Source organism: Pelodiscus sinensis, chromosome 1, assembly GCF_049634645.1.
Source record: "Pelodiscus sinensis isolate JC-2024 chromosome 1, ASM4963464v1, whole genome shotgun sequence".
NCBI classification, from domain to species: Eukaryota; Metazoa; Chordata; order Testudines; family Trionychidae; genus Pelodiscus; species Pelodiscus sinensis.
The window spans coordinates 236482313-236499456 of record NC_134711.1 but is presented as its reverse complement, the minus strand read 5'-3'; the positions used below and the strand labels follow the sequence as shown (position 1 = coordinate 236499456).

The 17144-nt window shown below is 40.7% G+C and overlaps 1 protein-coding gene across 2 annotated transcripts in view; it reads right to left on the bottom strand.

Moving 5' to 3' along the window:
- RASA3 (RAS p21 protein activator 3) overlaps positions 1-17144 on the bottom strand; it is a 173255-nt gene that overhangs the window by 93651 nt on the left and 62460 nt on the right. For both annotated transcript variants that reach the window (XM_025186286.2, XM_075918255.1), the window contains exon 3: positions 8677-8780. In XM_025186286.2, the coding sequence (XP_025042071.2) occupies positions 8677-8780 (104 nt within the window). The remainder of the gene's footprint in view (positions 1-8676; positions 8781-17144) is intronic.

Genomic DNA, 17144 nt, shown 5'->3' with positions numbered 1-17144 from the left:
AGGGTACATCTAGCCCAGTATCTTGTCTTCCAACAGTGGCCAATACCGGATGCCCTAGAGAGAGGGAATACAACAGGTAATCCTCACGTGATCCCTCTCCTGTCACCCATTTCCATACAAACAGAGGTTAGGGACATCATTCCTACCCATCTTGGCTAATAGCTATTGATGTACCTAACCACCATGAATCTATCTAGCTCTTTTTTGAACCCTGTTAAAGTTCTAGTCTTCACAACATCCTCTGGCAAGGAGTTCCACAGGTTGACTGTGCGCTAAGTAAAGAACAACTTCCTTTTTAAACCTGCTGCCTACTAATTTCATTTGGTGATCCCTAGTTCTTATACTGTGGGAATAAGTAAATAACTTTTCCTTATTCACTTTTTCCAGACCATTCATGATTTTATAGACCTCTATCATATCCATCCTTAGACTGAGTCTACACTACAGTTTTTGCGCCAGAAAATATGCTAGGGACTCATTAGCATAAGTCGCAATCTCCTTGGCATATTTTCTGCCTTCCTTAGGCTACTTCTAGACTGCATGCTTTTTTGGGATACTGGAGATATCCAAGGAATGTGTCTCTTTTTTTTTTTTTTTTTTTTTTAAGAATTGAGGGGCTCTTTCGCCATCTCTGTAAACCTCGTTCTATGAGGCATAAGGGATGGCTCCTGGAGGGGCATAAGGATCTTGTGGAAAACGGGGGTTTTGCGCAAAACCAAAATGTCCACACTACTTTTTTTCCCTTTGCGCAAACCCTTTGCGCAAAAACAGCTTGCTTATGTTATGCAAACGAGGCACGGTGATATGCTAATCCACACCTGATTTGCATACTCACTGCCAGCAAAACAGGCAGTGTAGAAGTAGCCAGAGATACATGCGTCGCTCCAAAAGCTACTGCTACCTAGAATTCTACCTTTCAGGTTGCATGGATCAAAGCTTCCCAGGAGCGGGAATATGCAGAGGACACTCAAAGGAGAATGTATATTTACAGAATATTAAGACAGTGATACGGCTCTCTTTCTACTGCTGTGCCCAGACATACCTGGATTACCTGTTACTGCTGTGGTCTCAATGTTTTTTCTAAGTTTAACCCCCAATTGAACCATATATATCATACATCCTAATTTGTCATCTTTGCTTTACCACTCTCATCCAATTTTTTTGAGGAGTATGTGTGATGGAAATGGGAGAAAAAAGAGTTTATTTTAAAGGGAGGAAAAGCTATTATTCTAGTTTCTCTTACACAAAAAATAAAACCTAATGAGAACAGAATCATTTTTATTTGCAGTAGTATCTTCCCTACTCAAAGTAACATGATGTAAATATGTAACATAATGTAGGTTATATCAGGGGTAACATCCCTCAAGTCAAATCAGGGGGGCACAATGTTCAAAGTTAGTTTGACATAACCAGTTTATTTTCATAGCAAACTGTATGCATTCACACCGTTACACATTACATATACTTGAATGTAAAAATTGAAACAATTCATGTTTTAGACCCATCAAGCTTTGCATTTCTGTCCTTATTAGATATTGCATTCCACCTGGCATCCAAGATCCATCCCAGGCACAGCTGTTTACAGCTTTATCATCAATTTAGCTAAGAAGATCCTGAATGACTTAGCAAGTTAGCGTCAGGAAAATACAGACGTAATAATGAAACCCACAAATGTGTTTATCAGTATGACCCTTTCATCCGCTAATGCCAAAAATGTACCACATTATGCTTTAACATTTATCTACTGTGTAAGTGTTTATCCTCCTGCATTTGTTTTTTTGTTCACAGATGTCTTAATATTTTATTCCTATTTATATCTGACACTTTGTTTTTGTAGGCTCAAGACCATCTCTGCTACACAATATGTAAGTTACACTTCTAACTTTGACGCTGGAGAACTCACTGTCACAACAGGCCAAGGTAGAAATATAAATATTTCAAACTTGAATAAGAGATACCTATTCTCAGCTCTGTCACCTGGAGAATTAATAGTACAGTAAATAAAACTCCCAGCAAGTATTAAATAATTAAAAAATTCAGAAAGAAATCCGACAGCACATTATCTAAAAAAACCCTCCCTCTCTCCATTCTGGGATGCACATCATCAGCTTTCGCCAAAACCCCAAACCAAACAGATGTCAAATCTATTTTATCTGACAGGAAACAGACAGTCAAGTTAAAATTTTAGTGTCCAAAGTTAACAAAAATGTGATTTTCATTGTTGGCCTGAAATATACCTGACTAGGATGGTAGTGGGGTCTTCCTTATGCTCTCTCCTAAAGTGCTGTAGATGAATCCTTTATTCTACTCATGCCACTCTAAATAGTGTGCTGAGGCAATTGTATCTAAGTCACAGTTCATTGAGTGGCATCCATTTGATGTTATTTATCTACTTCTCTGACTGCTGCTTGGATTTTACCTATTTCAAATAGAAGTACAAGGGTACAAAAACATGAAATTTGCTTGATTGGATGGCTGCATATCTTCACTCCAGTTTGGAATGAAACACATGAAGATAATGCTGCTCTCCATCTTAATATATGAGCGAGAGAGAGAGAGAGAGAGAGAGATGCTGCTCTCCATCTTAATATATGAGAGAGAGAGAGAGAGAGAGAGAGAAGAGAATCCTTAAAGAAATGGTGGGCATCCTGAAGCCTATGTAGCCCACTGAATTTCCACCTGTGCTCTGCACACCATCAGCGCTCCATCTACCCCATTCCCCATGCATCTCATGTGGACTGGGGCCCCACACTTCCTACTCCTCTCCCTACCACCTTCCCTCCCAACCCTCTTGAAGCCCCATGAATCCACTGATTCACACTCCGCCCCTTCTCTTCCTCCACCCTCCCTCCTAGAGCTTGAATGCCGTGAATCAGCTGATTCATGAGGCTCCAAAAGTGCTGAGAAAAAGGAGGAGGAGGAGGAGAAAGTGTGGGGCTCCAGTGCATGAGAGGCATGGGGAAAGGGAGCAGAGAGGGGGGGTTGAACCCCAGTAGGCCATAGGCCACAGACTGCCCACCACTGTGGCTCACTGAGACGAAGGAGGGCCACTCATGCGGCCTATTCAGTAGTTGCCCATTTCTTGCCCTAAAGTGAAGAATGATAGACATCCTGATTCATTCAGAGCAGTGCTCTCAAGCTATCTACTATTGTGAGCCACATTTTGCGCTCTGTGTGTTGTGTGGGTCCCAGCCACACAATAAATACACACATCACCTATATGGCCCTGAGGATGTCACATGGACCACAGCTGCATGCTGAGTGGATTGCAAGTGGCCCGCGGGTTGCATGTAGAGAAATGCTGGTCTAGAGAGAAAAGCCTTCTAATCTTTACTAGTTACAAAACTGAAACGTTTCTCAACTCTAACTATATATTAAAAGTTGTAAAAAGTATATCCGAACAAGTAGCACAGTAGAGCTTCTGACAGAAGTTCAAGGAAGGACAGAAGTTTCCAAATAATCCTTCAAATTGTTTGATCTTTGATGCCAACAACCAGTGACTCAAGGGAACATAGGCCTCTCTGTAATATCTGTGCAAAGATTTATTCTTACCACAAAAATTCCTATTTTAAGTAAACCTGCCTTTATCTCAGTGAAGTAGAGTCACTAATAGTCAGAAATTTTCTTGGGAACAGGACTTGTTCATAGAAATGCAACTGTTACTTTATGGATTTAAGCCAAAGTCTATCCAAGTCAATTTAAAAAACTTCAGCTGGTTTGAGAAGACTATGGATCAGGCCCTACAAGAATTAGCATATTGTAAAGTAGCCTAGAGGAAACTAAACCCAGGTTTAGTCACACCCACAGAAGAGACTTCAAAGCTATAGTTCCCACATCCCTCACACAAGTATGTCCTTCCAATAGTTAGTATTTTTTATTTGTATGTGATTTAAAAAAATATTGCATGCTGTACATACTCTACTTTCAGCTATAAAGGGAACCATAACTCAGATCCCTGGCTTGTTGGTTTGTAAAACAGAGAGGATACAATTGATTTTTTAAAATTTAAAATAAATACTTTTCTTTTTAAAAATAAACATTTAAAATTTAGTTTTGAGTTACAACAACTTCAATATAACCTATTAAATATTGTATATTGAATTTTACCACAACCTTAATATAACCTATAATATTGATTTAATCTAAATGATTTAAGTGGTACATGTTTTCTCCTAAAGCTTTCAGAACAACAAATAGTTGTATAGCACCTTAAAGACTAACAAAACATGTATATGGTATCGTGAGCTTTCGTGGGCAAAACCCACTTCTTCAGTTCCAATCCTTCATTCACAAGTTTAATTCTTATGCTAATGGTCTAAACTGGGATATAGGATGGCTCACACACTATCTTCCACCTTTTAATGACTTAAACCAGGAGTTCTCAAACTTTGTGATACCGCAAACCCCCTCTAAATTGCTCGCGAACCCCCCGAGGGTTGAGACCCACAGTTTGAGAAACACGGACTTACACAACCAACCAAACAATGGAGGTGCTAATAGTTCTTAACCATCTCTTGTAACTATTTACACTATCTACTCATCCTCTCTCTTTTTCTTCCTCCCTTCTCCTTGTTCCTCCCCTCTCCCCCCCCCTCCTCCTCTCCATCCCTCCTTCCCTTCTTTATTCTTGGATCTGGACTTCTTATACTCTGGTCATCTGAAGAAGTGGGTTTTGTCCACAAAAGCTCATGATACCATCTACATGTTTTGTTAGTCTTTAAGGTGCTACTAGACTATTTGTTGTTTTTTATATTTTGTTAAGCTATTTCTCATAAGTACCCAGCCTATTTAAGCCCATTTTGTTTAATTAATGAAAAGCTGTTGTGTATGTTTCACATTTCCATCCAAACAGAGCTTGACACAAGTAACAAGTAAAAGAAGAAAAGCATCATTTACCATTTCTAACATCATTAAAAAATATAAAGATTAAGAATCTAAATATATGTTAAGGCATGTATGCATTTAAATATGTAAAGCTAGACTCTTAGCACAAAAATATCAAATTTAGTGTACAGGCTATATTTAGTTACAAGTCAACATATTTTAATAGTTACTAACCAATGAGAATCAACCTTTTGTTTAGAAAAGTAAAAGTACAACTGCAAAATAAGGTTAATGTCAATTATTTAAATCCATGTTTCTGCTTGCTGATCTAAAACATGATTAACCACAGTGATTTAATTGGCTTTGATTTAAAATCAATTCACCCTGTGTTAAATATCGAATCATAACTGTGCAGTTTTGAGGTCTTTTTCCTTTTCATAAAAATTCCATGACTGCATGCTGAAATAACTGTACTATGGAGATGTGTGCCATCAGACTTTTAATCTTAAAAAAAATCCCAATATACTTTTAAAACTACCCTCCTGTAGCAGCTACATATCCACACTAGTTCAGTAGATTCACTCTACATATGCATTAAGCATGACTGTATGCTGCATTTGTACAGCATACAGTATTCTCATGTTTGGTAAATATTTCTCCACACTACTCTTTGCTTCCCATAAACTTAAAGCATGCATTTCTCATTGACAACTACACATTTACAAAGCTGGAACATTGTTGTTCACACTAAAGATAATATAGGTTTTCAACCTGAGCTCTACAACCCCCCTAGAAGCTTACCAACTGTTTCTAAGATTTCAAAAGGGGTATGCACTTCCATTTGAAATTTTTTAGGGATCCACAAAAAAAAAAGTTTTCAAAAATGTCCTAAAACCAATTTTGATGTTTATGTGATTGATTGATTAAAAGGGTTTAAAATCTCCCCTCACCACGCCCCCGGCCCTGAACAAGTAGCAGATTTGTGGAAGCTCATAATCCTTCTAAATGATTGTATATGGTCAGCCAGATGGGCTGTAAACTTTCAGCACACTGACATCCCAAGCACTTGTTTGCCATGTGGACCCTATTGCCAAAGTAACAGTGCCAAGGTGAATGTTGCCATCTCAGACCTTTAATCAAAAAATGTTGAGGGGCACTTTGACCTGTGCTTGTTTGAAACAGCAGAAGATCAAATAACTCTATAGAAACTGTTAGTGAATGGCAGCAGGGTCCACACAGCCACTTAGTGCATGGCAAACTAAATCTGGTGCAGAAGGCTCCAGTTTCCTCTGCACTAAGTGGTCATATAGACAAGACCTGAAACAGATAAACTGAGTGCTAAAGAGCTTGTCAGGCTTTCAGTCATGACCCAACAAGCAGAAGTCTTGTCTACTTTGCACAGACACTGAAAAGTCTCTTGGGACTTTGAGGGTTTGCCCTGATGTTCTGGGTGAAAAGTTTTTCTTTCCCCTACCACTCTTACACTTTGTGACCCATCGGCTATTGCTACTGCTCCAAAGGTGGTAGTGTTTTATTAATGCTACAAGAGGGTAGCTTTTAAAGTATTTTGGTAATTTTTTTAAATTAAAGGTCTGTGATGGGCGCATTCACCTTGAGTGCGTCCTACAGTCCGAGTATGGTACTGTAAAATCTTTTCCCTCTACCAGGCACCCCCTGTAGCCCTGCAGGTTGGCCGACCTAACTACATGGATTTTCAGTGACTCAGTCCTCCAGCCAAGTCACAGAGTCAAACAGATGAATGCCTTTCAGAATAGGGAAAGTCAAACTGCCCACACCAGGGTCTTCAGTCCCACTTAAATACCAATCTTCATTCTGCCTTCTAAAGGAGCTTTGTCCCCTTCTTGGAACTTAGGCCACTTTGCTAGTGGCCAATGGAGGAAACCCAGACTCACCCTCAACTCCAGGTTCCAACCCAGAACCTTGCATGCAGCAGCCATGTACTGCTTCCTTTAATTAGTTAAGGTCAGACAATGAGTCCATCTAGCCCAGTCTCCTGTCTTCCAAAAGTGGCCAATGCCAGATGCTCATGAGGGAATCATCAAGTGATCCATTCACTCCTGCCCATTCACAGCTTCTGGCAAACATCTACTCATTCTGGCTAGCAACCATTGATAAATTTATCCTCCATGAATTCATTATCTATTTCTTTTTTGAGCCCTTCAGAACATCCTTTGGCAAATAGTTCCACAGGTTGACTATGTGTTGTGTGAAGAAATACTTCCTTTTGTTTTAAACCTACTGCCTATTAATTTCATTGGGTGACCCCCCCCTGGTTCTTGCATTATGAGAAGCAATAGATAATACTACTTCATTTACTTTCTCCACACCAGTCATGTTTTCATATCTCCCCTTGTCTCTTATCCAAGATGAAAAGTCCTAGTCTTATTAGTTTCTCCTCATATGGAAGCCGTTCCAAACCCCTACTCATTTTTGTTTCCCTTCTCTGTACTTTTTCTATTTCCAACATATCTTTTTTGAGATGGGGCGACCACATCTGCATGTAATACTGAAGATGAAGCTGTACCATGGATTTGTGTAGAGGTGATATAATTTGTCTTCTGTCCCCTTTTCCTATGATTCCCAACATTTTGCTTGCTTTTTTTTCCCCCCCAACACAACACGTTTTAATGGTTCTCAACTAATGAGAAGTATCCTTTCTGGGAAAATAACCACATACAGGGGCAAAACAAGATTTCAACCCAGATTTTCTGCTTGCTGAATGAAATCAGTCTACAGAGGATGGCCACGACCCCCCACCCCCAACCTGTGGAAGTCAAAGCCCCACCCACAATCTACACTCCAACAGATCTGCTGTGGGCCTCATGCAAGGAAAGGAGAGGAGGGAAAAGCTGCGGAGTGAGCAATATCCCTATCCCTTTGCTCACACCTTGTTGGATATACCCACCTAGAAGGGGTGTTGCTGAGATGGCACCTGCTTTGGGATTCACCTGGGAGAGGAACAGTGCTCAGACACTCGGCTACCCCAAGGGCAGGCAGGAAGCACCTGCTGCCGTAGCACAGGGACTTCAGGAAGTACCCACTGGGGGTCAGACCCTGGCTATTACAGGAGCAGCTAAGCTCACTGAGGACCTGTACCCTCCCATCCCTCCCCCCACCGGGCGAGGACCACTTGCCCAGGATCTCAGGGAGTTGGCAGAAGTTACTGCTTCATTCCCTGGGCCTCTTCCCACCTGGTCCCTTTACCCTCACCTATTACCTTAGGGCTGACCTTGTCAGGCTCTTTCATTCCAAGGTCTAGTAAATGCAGCCATTTGAGCTCCTTAGACCAGAGAAAAGCACCATTCCTGCTCTCCGCTCCCAGCCAGGAACTGGCCAGCTAAAGCCCTGCAGCTGCTTTTATCTGAACCTGCTGGGCTCTGACTGGATGCTCCTACAAAGCTTCTCCAGGCTGGGAGGACCCATCTCTGCTGTTCCTTCCTGGGGCAGGGTACAGTAAGACCCCAGCAATTCCAGTAGGGATCCACAAAAGGCCAGGTACATCGCATCACAAGGTCATACATACAGTCACATGATTATAAGTGGCACTACTGACATTACCATAAGGCTGCAACACTTACTACATAGCTTGAGATTAAACTGTAATCATCTGCATTCCCCATCAACTTCTTTGTATTCCCTAGACTCATATGCAGCATGTAATATGTTAAGAGACAAAGCACACACCATGGAGGACAAAAAAAGTTATCAATATCACTATTATTGCTGTCCATTTTAAGACCTAAATTCATACAGCTGCTTTTAGTTTCATGAACATGCGAACTCTTGAAGGATTAGAAATATAATGAAAGTAGATATTTTATAAACACATACCTATGATGGAATCCCTTCGGAAAACATCTCTATCAAAAATGTAAAATGACAGGTGACGAAAACTCCGAGGAATTTCACAGTAAAAGTCTTCTCCGTAGAAGGGGCTAGGGAAATAAGAAGAGTTAGCATTGGTATATCATAGTAGCAAGATTGTAATTTATACCCTGAATGTTGACTACACTTGCCTTTGTTGCCTTTGTACAATGAAGTACAGCTTCAGGCACTATACCACTTCGATTTATTTCATATTATGAGGGCATAGAATTGGACTCTATGACCTCTCAAGGTCCCTTCCAGTCCTAGTATTCTATGATTCTATGATGCTATTATATTAAAAAGGCCCTGAAACAAAATTTTCCAGCACACAAAAAATATATTATTAACAATGATAGAAAATAATAGAACACTTGTACCTAATGGCCCAATCAAGAATCAGTGCCCCATTACAGTAGGCAGATAGGGCGTATCTAGACTACGCTAGACTTTTGAAAGAGGATATGCAAATTCCGCAGGATTTTGAAAGCAGCACTTTCAAAAGTGAAAGTAATTAAGACACAGTTTTGTCGGTGAACTTTCCCATTTGTTGACAAGCCGTGTAAACCTCATTTTTTAAGGAAAAGCAGCTTGTCAACAAACGGGAGGGTTCACCGACAAAACCGTGTCTTAATTACTTTCACTTTCGAAAGTGCCACTTTCTAAAATAACAATGCAAGCTTCGACACAGCAATTCTGTTATTTCGAAATAAATTTGAAATAATAGATAGCTTATTCCAACTTCTGTAAACCTCATTCTACAAGGAATACCACTTATTCCAAAGTAGCTATTTTGGAACACCAGTAGTGTGGACATTCCACTGCTGCTATTTTGAAATAGCTCCTCCCCAGGGCCTTTCAAAGTAATTAATCCCCAGTGCCTCCTGGGGCTCTAGTTCAGGTAGCATGTCCACATCAGGGAAGCCTGCCTCAGACTAATTTGGAGGCTTCCCTGTAGTGTAGACATGCTATTTTGAAACATGCTATTTTGGGAGTATTTTTTCTGGAATAGCTTATTTTGAAATAAGTGTGCAGTGTAGATGTACCTACTGTTTGGTCAAATTCAATAATGGATAAAAATTAATTTTAATGTAAAAATCTGTTTAGACTTAAGTAGCTTCCCTTGAATCCTACTAGTTTAAACATAGAAACACCTCAGAATTTTAAGAGCAACCCTTTCAATTTTCTTCTAACCAGTTATATGGTTAAAGAATTGCACATAAGAAGTGCAAGCATCTATCAAACATTATTTGTGCAGTGACAGGTCTATCGTATTACGACAGATTTTCACCCGGAGTCACTTAAACTCCATCCGCCCATTCAAATCTACCGAAGCATGAGTCATACTGACAGATGCAGCAAGCACTGCAGATGTAGACTTAAAAATAAATCACTAATTCTAATTAATAGGCTGAAAGCCAGTAGTTTTTCTCTTTAAACAGACCTCTCTATTGTCCTGGTTCAGCACAAGACTAGGAGACACATTCATTAAAGTGACAGTATTTAAAAAACAACCCTTCAACAGCATTATGTTAAAGATTAAATATGCATCTGGACTTATTATTAGTTCCTTACATTAACTTTCAATTTTTCTTGCATTTTATCAGCATATGTCATGCTCTTGGCTCTGTCAGGACCCCGCAACAGACATACATTGCTCCTATTATACGCAGCAAAAGCATTTTAGGGCATTGCACACTTCTTTTGTTCACACTGCTTCCTAGAACAAAATACATTCTTACCCCAGACTAACACGGCTACATTTCTATTACATTCTTAATGGGTGTCTATACTTTCTAAATAGAGTTTTGGTCTCCCTCCTAGACCCCATTCTCCCTCCTGCACTCCAAGCTCCCTTCTGCACCCAACCTCCATCCTAGACCCTGGAATTCCTCTATTAATATCCTGGAAGAGTGCAGCCCTCAAACACTTTCCAAAATCTTGGCGTGCCCACCCCCCCCCATCAAAAATTACCTTCTGACAAAGTTTACAATGTGTACTTGATGCATTGGTACTTTTTCTTGTTAGCAATGACAACATGCTTATTGTAACTTTGGCCTGTTTTCTCTTTATGAAGGAATCTTATTTGGTCATTAGGAGTGTGATATTGTTTTTACAGATATAAAACTTGAAATGTTGCACTAGCACTAACTTTTCTATCAAAGTAAGCATTATGAACAGCTATCCTAACAGAATGGTTCTTAAGGGAGCATAAGGTCATATACCTGTGCAGACGCTCACACAGTTGACCTCAACAGGCTTATTCATTCGCACCAAGTTAACCATGTATGACAGAATTAGCATGACCAATGTCTAAGCATTAAAGTATCTATGTTTCTTTGTAGCAATTCTGCTTGCTTTTTCTAGATCTGCTAGTGTATCTATCCATAAAGTTTGTCCCTTCCTTCCACATAATAGTCTACATAACAAAAAGATGCTAAAGAGATGATACTTAGTAAACTGTTGATTATATACCCATTTCTGCCTTACAATTCCCAGATTACTGTGCCACCTGAAAGCCTGAGAGGTACAATTATACCTAACAGTCTTTCCCCATAGTTACTGAACAGACCTTAAATTCAGATTAGCATTTGATATTTGTAAATGTAGGGACAGCAATTAGCCCCTACAACAGACCTCCAAATGGAGCAGCTCAACCACCATGATTTGAAGTGCACTGACCATTTCTGGTGAGTAGCCCACAGAATGAAAAGTCTTTTAAAACCCATTTCCTATATAGGATATTGGAAAAGATCATAATGAAAGGGAGAAATGCAAAGGAAATGCAACAAATGGTCTGGTAGTACTTTATAGACTACATTAGCCACATTATAACCAAATCCTGCTTCCACTACTGGACGTGAGACTCACTTGCATGAGTAGTCCCATTGAACTCATTTCGTATGCCTCACTGTAAGCATTATTCTCACTAGTGTTTGCAGTCTAGGGCCCTTATTTTATATGTTAGAAAACTCAGTGCAGTGCTTTCTTGGGTGTGGCTTTTGCAGATAGGAAAAAGATACTACCTAGATGTATTGGAATAGTATATTGTAAAAAAAGAAAACCTATGTTGCACTATTAATTCATACAAGTAAGCACATTTGCTTACACACTGCCCTTATTTCCCAACTGATAATTCAGCAGCTAAACTTTAACTGCAAGAAAATGCACATTACATCTAATCTGATTTCCCCCTTCCTTTTGAGTAATAGGGTGGCCTTGCAAAAACAATATCTTCTTTCTGAAGGAATCAAAAGGAACTACGCAACTGCTGTCAGTTTCCACTTATATTGCAAGCTTATCCTTCTTGTATCTCGTCAAACAGTGTCCACTTTGTCTCAAGCCTGTATCTGAGGAGCAATAGGTCATACCATTCAAACCCCATGATTTATTTCCCAAGCCAAATTGTCTTGAGCATCAGCCTAAGGGCTCCCAAATCCTCATGCCAAGGAAACAAAAATTGCCTCCCCAAAACAAAAAGGCAGTCCACCCTGCTTGCTGTGCTGAATGCTTTTACTTGATATAGAAATTAATAAGTGAGCAGCATCAAGTTACATGGCCCACAGGAGACTGACAAAGACTTTAAGAACAAATACCAGAATTAGCCCAACTGGAGATTCAGAGATTTTTCAGAATTTAATGAGTTCAACTTGAACTTTCAATTTAAAAAACAAAAATCCCTGGTAGACAAAACCTACTTTCTCATTAGACGACTGAATTTGGCAAAGAAAAGGGTGGGAGGAAAAAAGAGGGAGAGAGGGCTTAGTTTTTGAACATCAGAATAAACCCTTTCTTTTGTACATGTTGATGATTAAAGTATCAAATAGCTTCTGATTCTTTAAGTCTTGCAATGACAACTAAGAGGATGGGGCTGTTGGAAACATTGCATACCCTCCTTTTTAAAAATCCTTTAGCATGGGATATTGAGTGTATATTTGTTTTAATTCAACCTACCTTGGGTTTTACTGTCAAGTGTCCCAGATACTATGATAGACTTGTGTTACATATATAGAACTATAGAGCTTCTGAGTCCCTAAACTGCCACTTCTAGCTTTGACAGTAACTACTCCATAACTAAGGCTGAAGATAATGTGTGTGTCATAAGCAGATTCATTTTGAATACATCCCAGTTGTCATCCCTCTCGCTTCCCCACATCTGATCTTGAAACTTCACACGCCAATATCAAATGTTGGAGAAAAGTGGTGGCAAAGAAATCATCAATACATGACCTGGGCATGCAATGGGAATCTACTCAGAGAAGGAAGAGTGATTTTGAGGCAGGCAGTATACTTGGCCAGGGAGTGAAAGGGGGAAAATGACAGGAGGCTTAGAGGGCTTGGAGAAAGATAAGGAAAGGCAGCGGCTGTTAAAACACTTAAAGACAACATATTGTACCTTCTAAATCCCAAAGTTTTTGATCTTGAGAAAAGCTCCCCTTTATCAATCATCTTCTACTCCATAGTCCACCCAGATTTCATCATCTTCCCTTTCCCTCCTGCCCACTGACTTGCTAATGCTCACTGAAACGTAGCCCATTGCTAGGCTTCATCACAGAACAGCAGGACTCCTTTCAGCAGACGTTTTGTGCCAACCTGATTCAGCAAGGTACTTAGGCGTGCGCCCAAGCACTTTCTTCAGGTGATGACTTAACCTTTTCCAGTGAGCAACAGCAATGTCATAAATAAAAACTTCACTTTAAAAGAAATGCAGCATGAGTTTCCTTAAAATTTATAGCTAACAATGGAGGAATATTATTTTCCTCAAAAAAGTCTGATGAAAGCTCATGATATAATATAGTTGTTAGCCTCCAAAGTGCCACAGGACTGATCTTATTTTTTCAGTTCCCAAATGTGGATTTGTTTGGAAATAATAAAAGAATCTTTCTTGTCCTCTTCTAAATGATACTTCACTCATTCCACATCCAACTCAATGTAGACAGGCTTCCTATGCAAGAACACATTTCTGATGATCACCTATTCATTTTTTATTTTGTCCTATGCCAGGTATCTGTTTTTGGGTTGGGTTTTTTTTTTTTTATCAGAATGCCCAGCCAAAAGGGTACCCTAGTGGCTCCTGTCAGCACAACTGACTGGGCTGCTAAAAAAGTCTGGTCAGTGACAGTGGCCAGTTCTACGTGGCTCTCGGAAGTGGTCAATATGTCCCGCCACCTCCTACGTGGAAGGGTGGCTGGAGAGCTCCATGTGCTGCCCCTGCCTCAGACTCCACCCCAAGCGCTGGCTCGGCAACTCCTATTGACTGAAACTATTGACTGGGAGCTGTGGGGACGTGCCTGGGGGCAGAGGCAGTGAGAAGAGCCTCTTGCTACCTGGGAGTCTAAGGGTCAAAAGGACATATTGCCACTTCTTGGGAGCCATTGATGTAACCACTACCCAGAGCCCACACCCCTCCTGCAACTCAACCCCCTCTCCAAGCCCTGAGCCCCCTTGTCCCACCTCAGAGCCCACATCGCCAGACAGAGACCTCACCTCCTCCTGCAAATCCATCCTGGAACCCCCTCCCCGCACCCCAAACGCATAATTCCTCAGCCCCACCCCAGAGTCCTGATTGCCAGCCTCACCCCCACCCCACCCCCTGCCCCAGCCCAATTAAAATGAGCAAGTGAGTGAGGCTGGGGGAGAGTGAGTGGGAAGCACGGTCTCAGAGAAGGGGCAGGACAAGGGTATTCAGTTTTCTGCACTCAGGAAGTTGGCAACTCTACTAAGCATCTGTTTTTTGCAAATTCTAGAGAGGAAATGGTAAGAAGCTGAGCTGGAGATGGTATGGGGCAGTCAGGTGGAATGAGTTTAAGCAATAAATAATTCTATAGGAATTTTCAGATTTTTTGGTGATTCGAGGTTTTTAAGATGCGGGATTTTGTAATTACTTTTTGGTGTTAGCTTGGCTCCACAGAACCATGTTCAACCTAAACTGTAAAAAAAAAAGTTTTGTTTCAAAAATATCTATTAAATTATCACCACAATCAATGTTAAGTGGAGGGGCAAGAGTTTACAAACTGAATCACACAGACTAGAACCTCTTCTTCAGTTTCAAATAATGTTGCAAAACCAGCATTTATTTCTCAACACTTGGGTTTGCAAAAGCAGTCTTGTTCTCATTTTGGCACTGATAGTTCAGTGGATGAAGTGAAAGAGTTGCAACATGAATAATAATGAAACTGCCCAAACCAAACCTCTTTGTATATAAGATTTTTCTTCTTCTTTTGTATTTGAAAGTAAGGACCATTAATATTCCAGAGACCTCTGCATCCTCTGACTATTCCAACTTGTTTAGAAATACTGGATTGATCCTGCTGCATGAACTGTAGACCTGAGTTCACATAACAGCGGGAGTTGGAAGAAAAATAAATAGGCTGAATGAGTCTACAAAAGGGTACTTGCCTGTTTCTGAAACTCAGCATTTGGCCTGTAAAGTGTGCATACATATTCTGCAACATTTCATTAACAGAAAGAGAAGGAGGGGAAAAAAAGATTCTTCAGAATATTTACCTAATACAGATAACAAGGGAATTGAGTGAACTCAAATTCTGATACAGTTTGTGGCTGCTGATATAGATCTATAAAGGAAGGATAGACAAGGTGAGATTCTGTAGGAGGAGCCAAAAGACGCAAAGGGTGCTGGGAATCTAAAACCTCTCATGCTAGAACTGAAACTCAGAATTTTGGCATAGTATATATAACTGGAAGCATATGGTACACAAGAAATACACCTAAAACAAGCATACACACACACTTAAGCCATTGTGAAAGTTCAGATCCTGTTCTTCTTTCCAGTCACTGGGCATAAGCTGTTTTTTCTCATAAGTAATTGGGATGAAGGAGCTGATTGATAGCACTGCATCATGGATTCAAGCACAAATATACACACCAACAAAATTGGGAAGTTATTACTGTACTAACTACACTCAATCTATGGTTGGGAGATTTTAGTAATAGATACAGACTTACCTGGCCCTGGTCTTCCCTAAGGAGTTATTTCAAAATAACTCCCCTTGTTAAAAAACAAAACAAAACAAAACAAAACAACCAAGCAGAGCATCCACACTACCAAGCCAGTTATTTCGAAATAATAGGCTGGTTATTTCAAAACAATTCCTCTTTTCATGAGGAATAGCACTTATTTCAAAATTGCTATTTCAAAATAGCGTTAAGTGTGGACGCTCAGCTGATGCTATTTCAAAAAGATTGGTCTCTAGAGGACTCTCACAGCTGCACTTGTGGCCGCTCTGGCCATACCTGACAACTCCACTGCTCTCCTTTTCCTTCAGAGCTTAAAGCTGCAGGCAGAAGGGAAAGGACATGTGCCATGAGGAGAGCTTTGCCAGCGTCATGCTACACAGCACCCATCCCACGAGTCACAGCCGATCCTAGCGCTCCGAGCCCACCATGGCTCTCCCTGCACTCCCACAGCACCTCTTGGCTGCCACTGGCCAGGAACGAAAGAGGGCAACAGCCTGGACTGGTGCAGAGTGCTACCAGGGGCTTTAAATCCGATGCAGGCTCCAATCAGTGTGGACACGCTATCTCAAAACAAGTCTGAGCTATTTCGATGGCACCTTGTAGTGTGGACGTGTTATTTCAAAATTATTATTTTGGGAATTATTATCTCAAAATAAAAATTTCCTAGTGTAGACATGCCCACGGATGTGAACTAGCCTGCCTCAGTGGAGGTCGTTTGAGATTCTGACCCACAATATTAATGTTTCTGCAGGAAAGAGATTAATCTTTCAGGGGTGCAAGTTTACATGCTCAAACAATTTGTAAAGCAAAGGAACACAACTGTGTGGCTGTGTCTACACTGGGCCACTTATTCCGGAAAATCAGCTGCTTTTCCGGAATAAGCTGCGAGCTGTCTACACTGGCCCTTGAATTTCCGGAAAAGCAACAATGCTCTACTGTACAAAATCAGCCACTATTCCGGAAAAACTATTCTGCTCCCGCTCAGGCATAAGTCCTTATTCCAGAACACTGTTCCGGAAAAGGGCCAGTGTAGACAGCCCAGTAGTCTTTTCCGGAAAAAAGCCCCGATCGCAAAAATGGCGATCAGGTCTCTTTATGGAAAAGCTCGTCTACATTGGCCACAGACGCTTTTCCGGAAAAAGGGCTTTTCCGGAAAAGCAGCCTGCCAATGTAGACGCTCCTTTTCCGGAAAACTGAAAACGGAATAGTATTCCGTTTTAAGCATTTCCGGAAATTCATGCCAGTGTAGACACAGCCATCATGTTTACAACTGGTACCAAATAGGAAAAAAAACAGTAGCATGGTGTTTCTCTAAGCTTGTTCCAGGCTATTTTCCATACCGCCACACTCCCATTTTTTCCCTAAAACTTCCTCAGCCTGTGCTTTTACTGCTTTTCTTCTGTGTGGGTGTCTGTTACCCTTACAGTGCCACCCTGCCAGCTTTGAACCCTATCTAC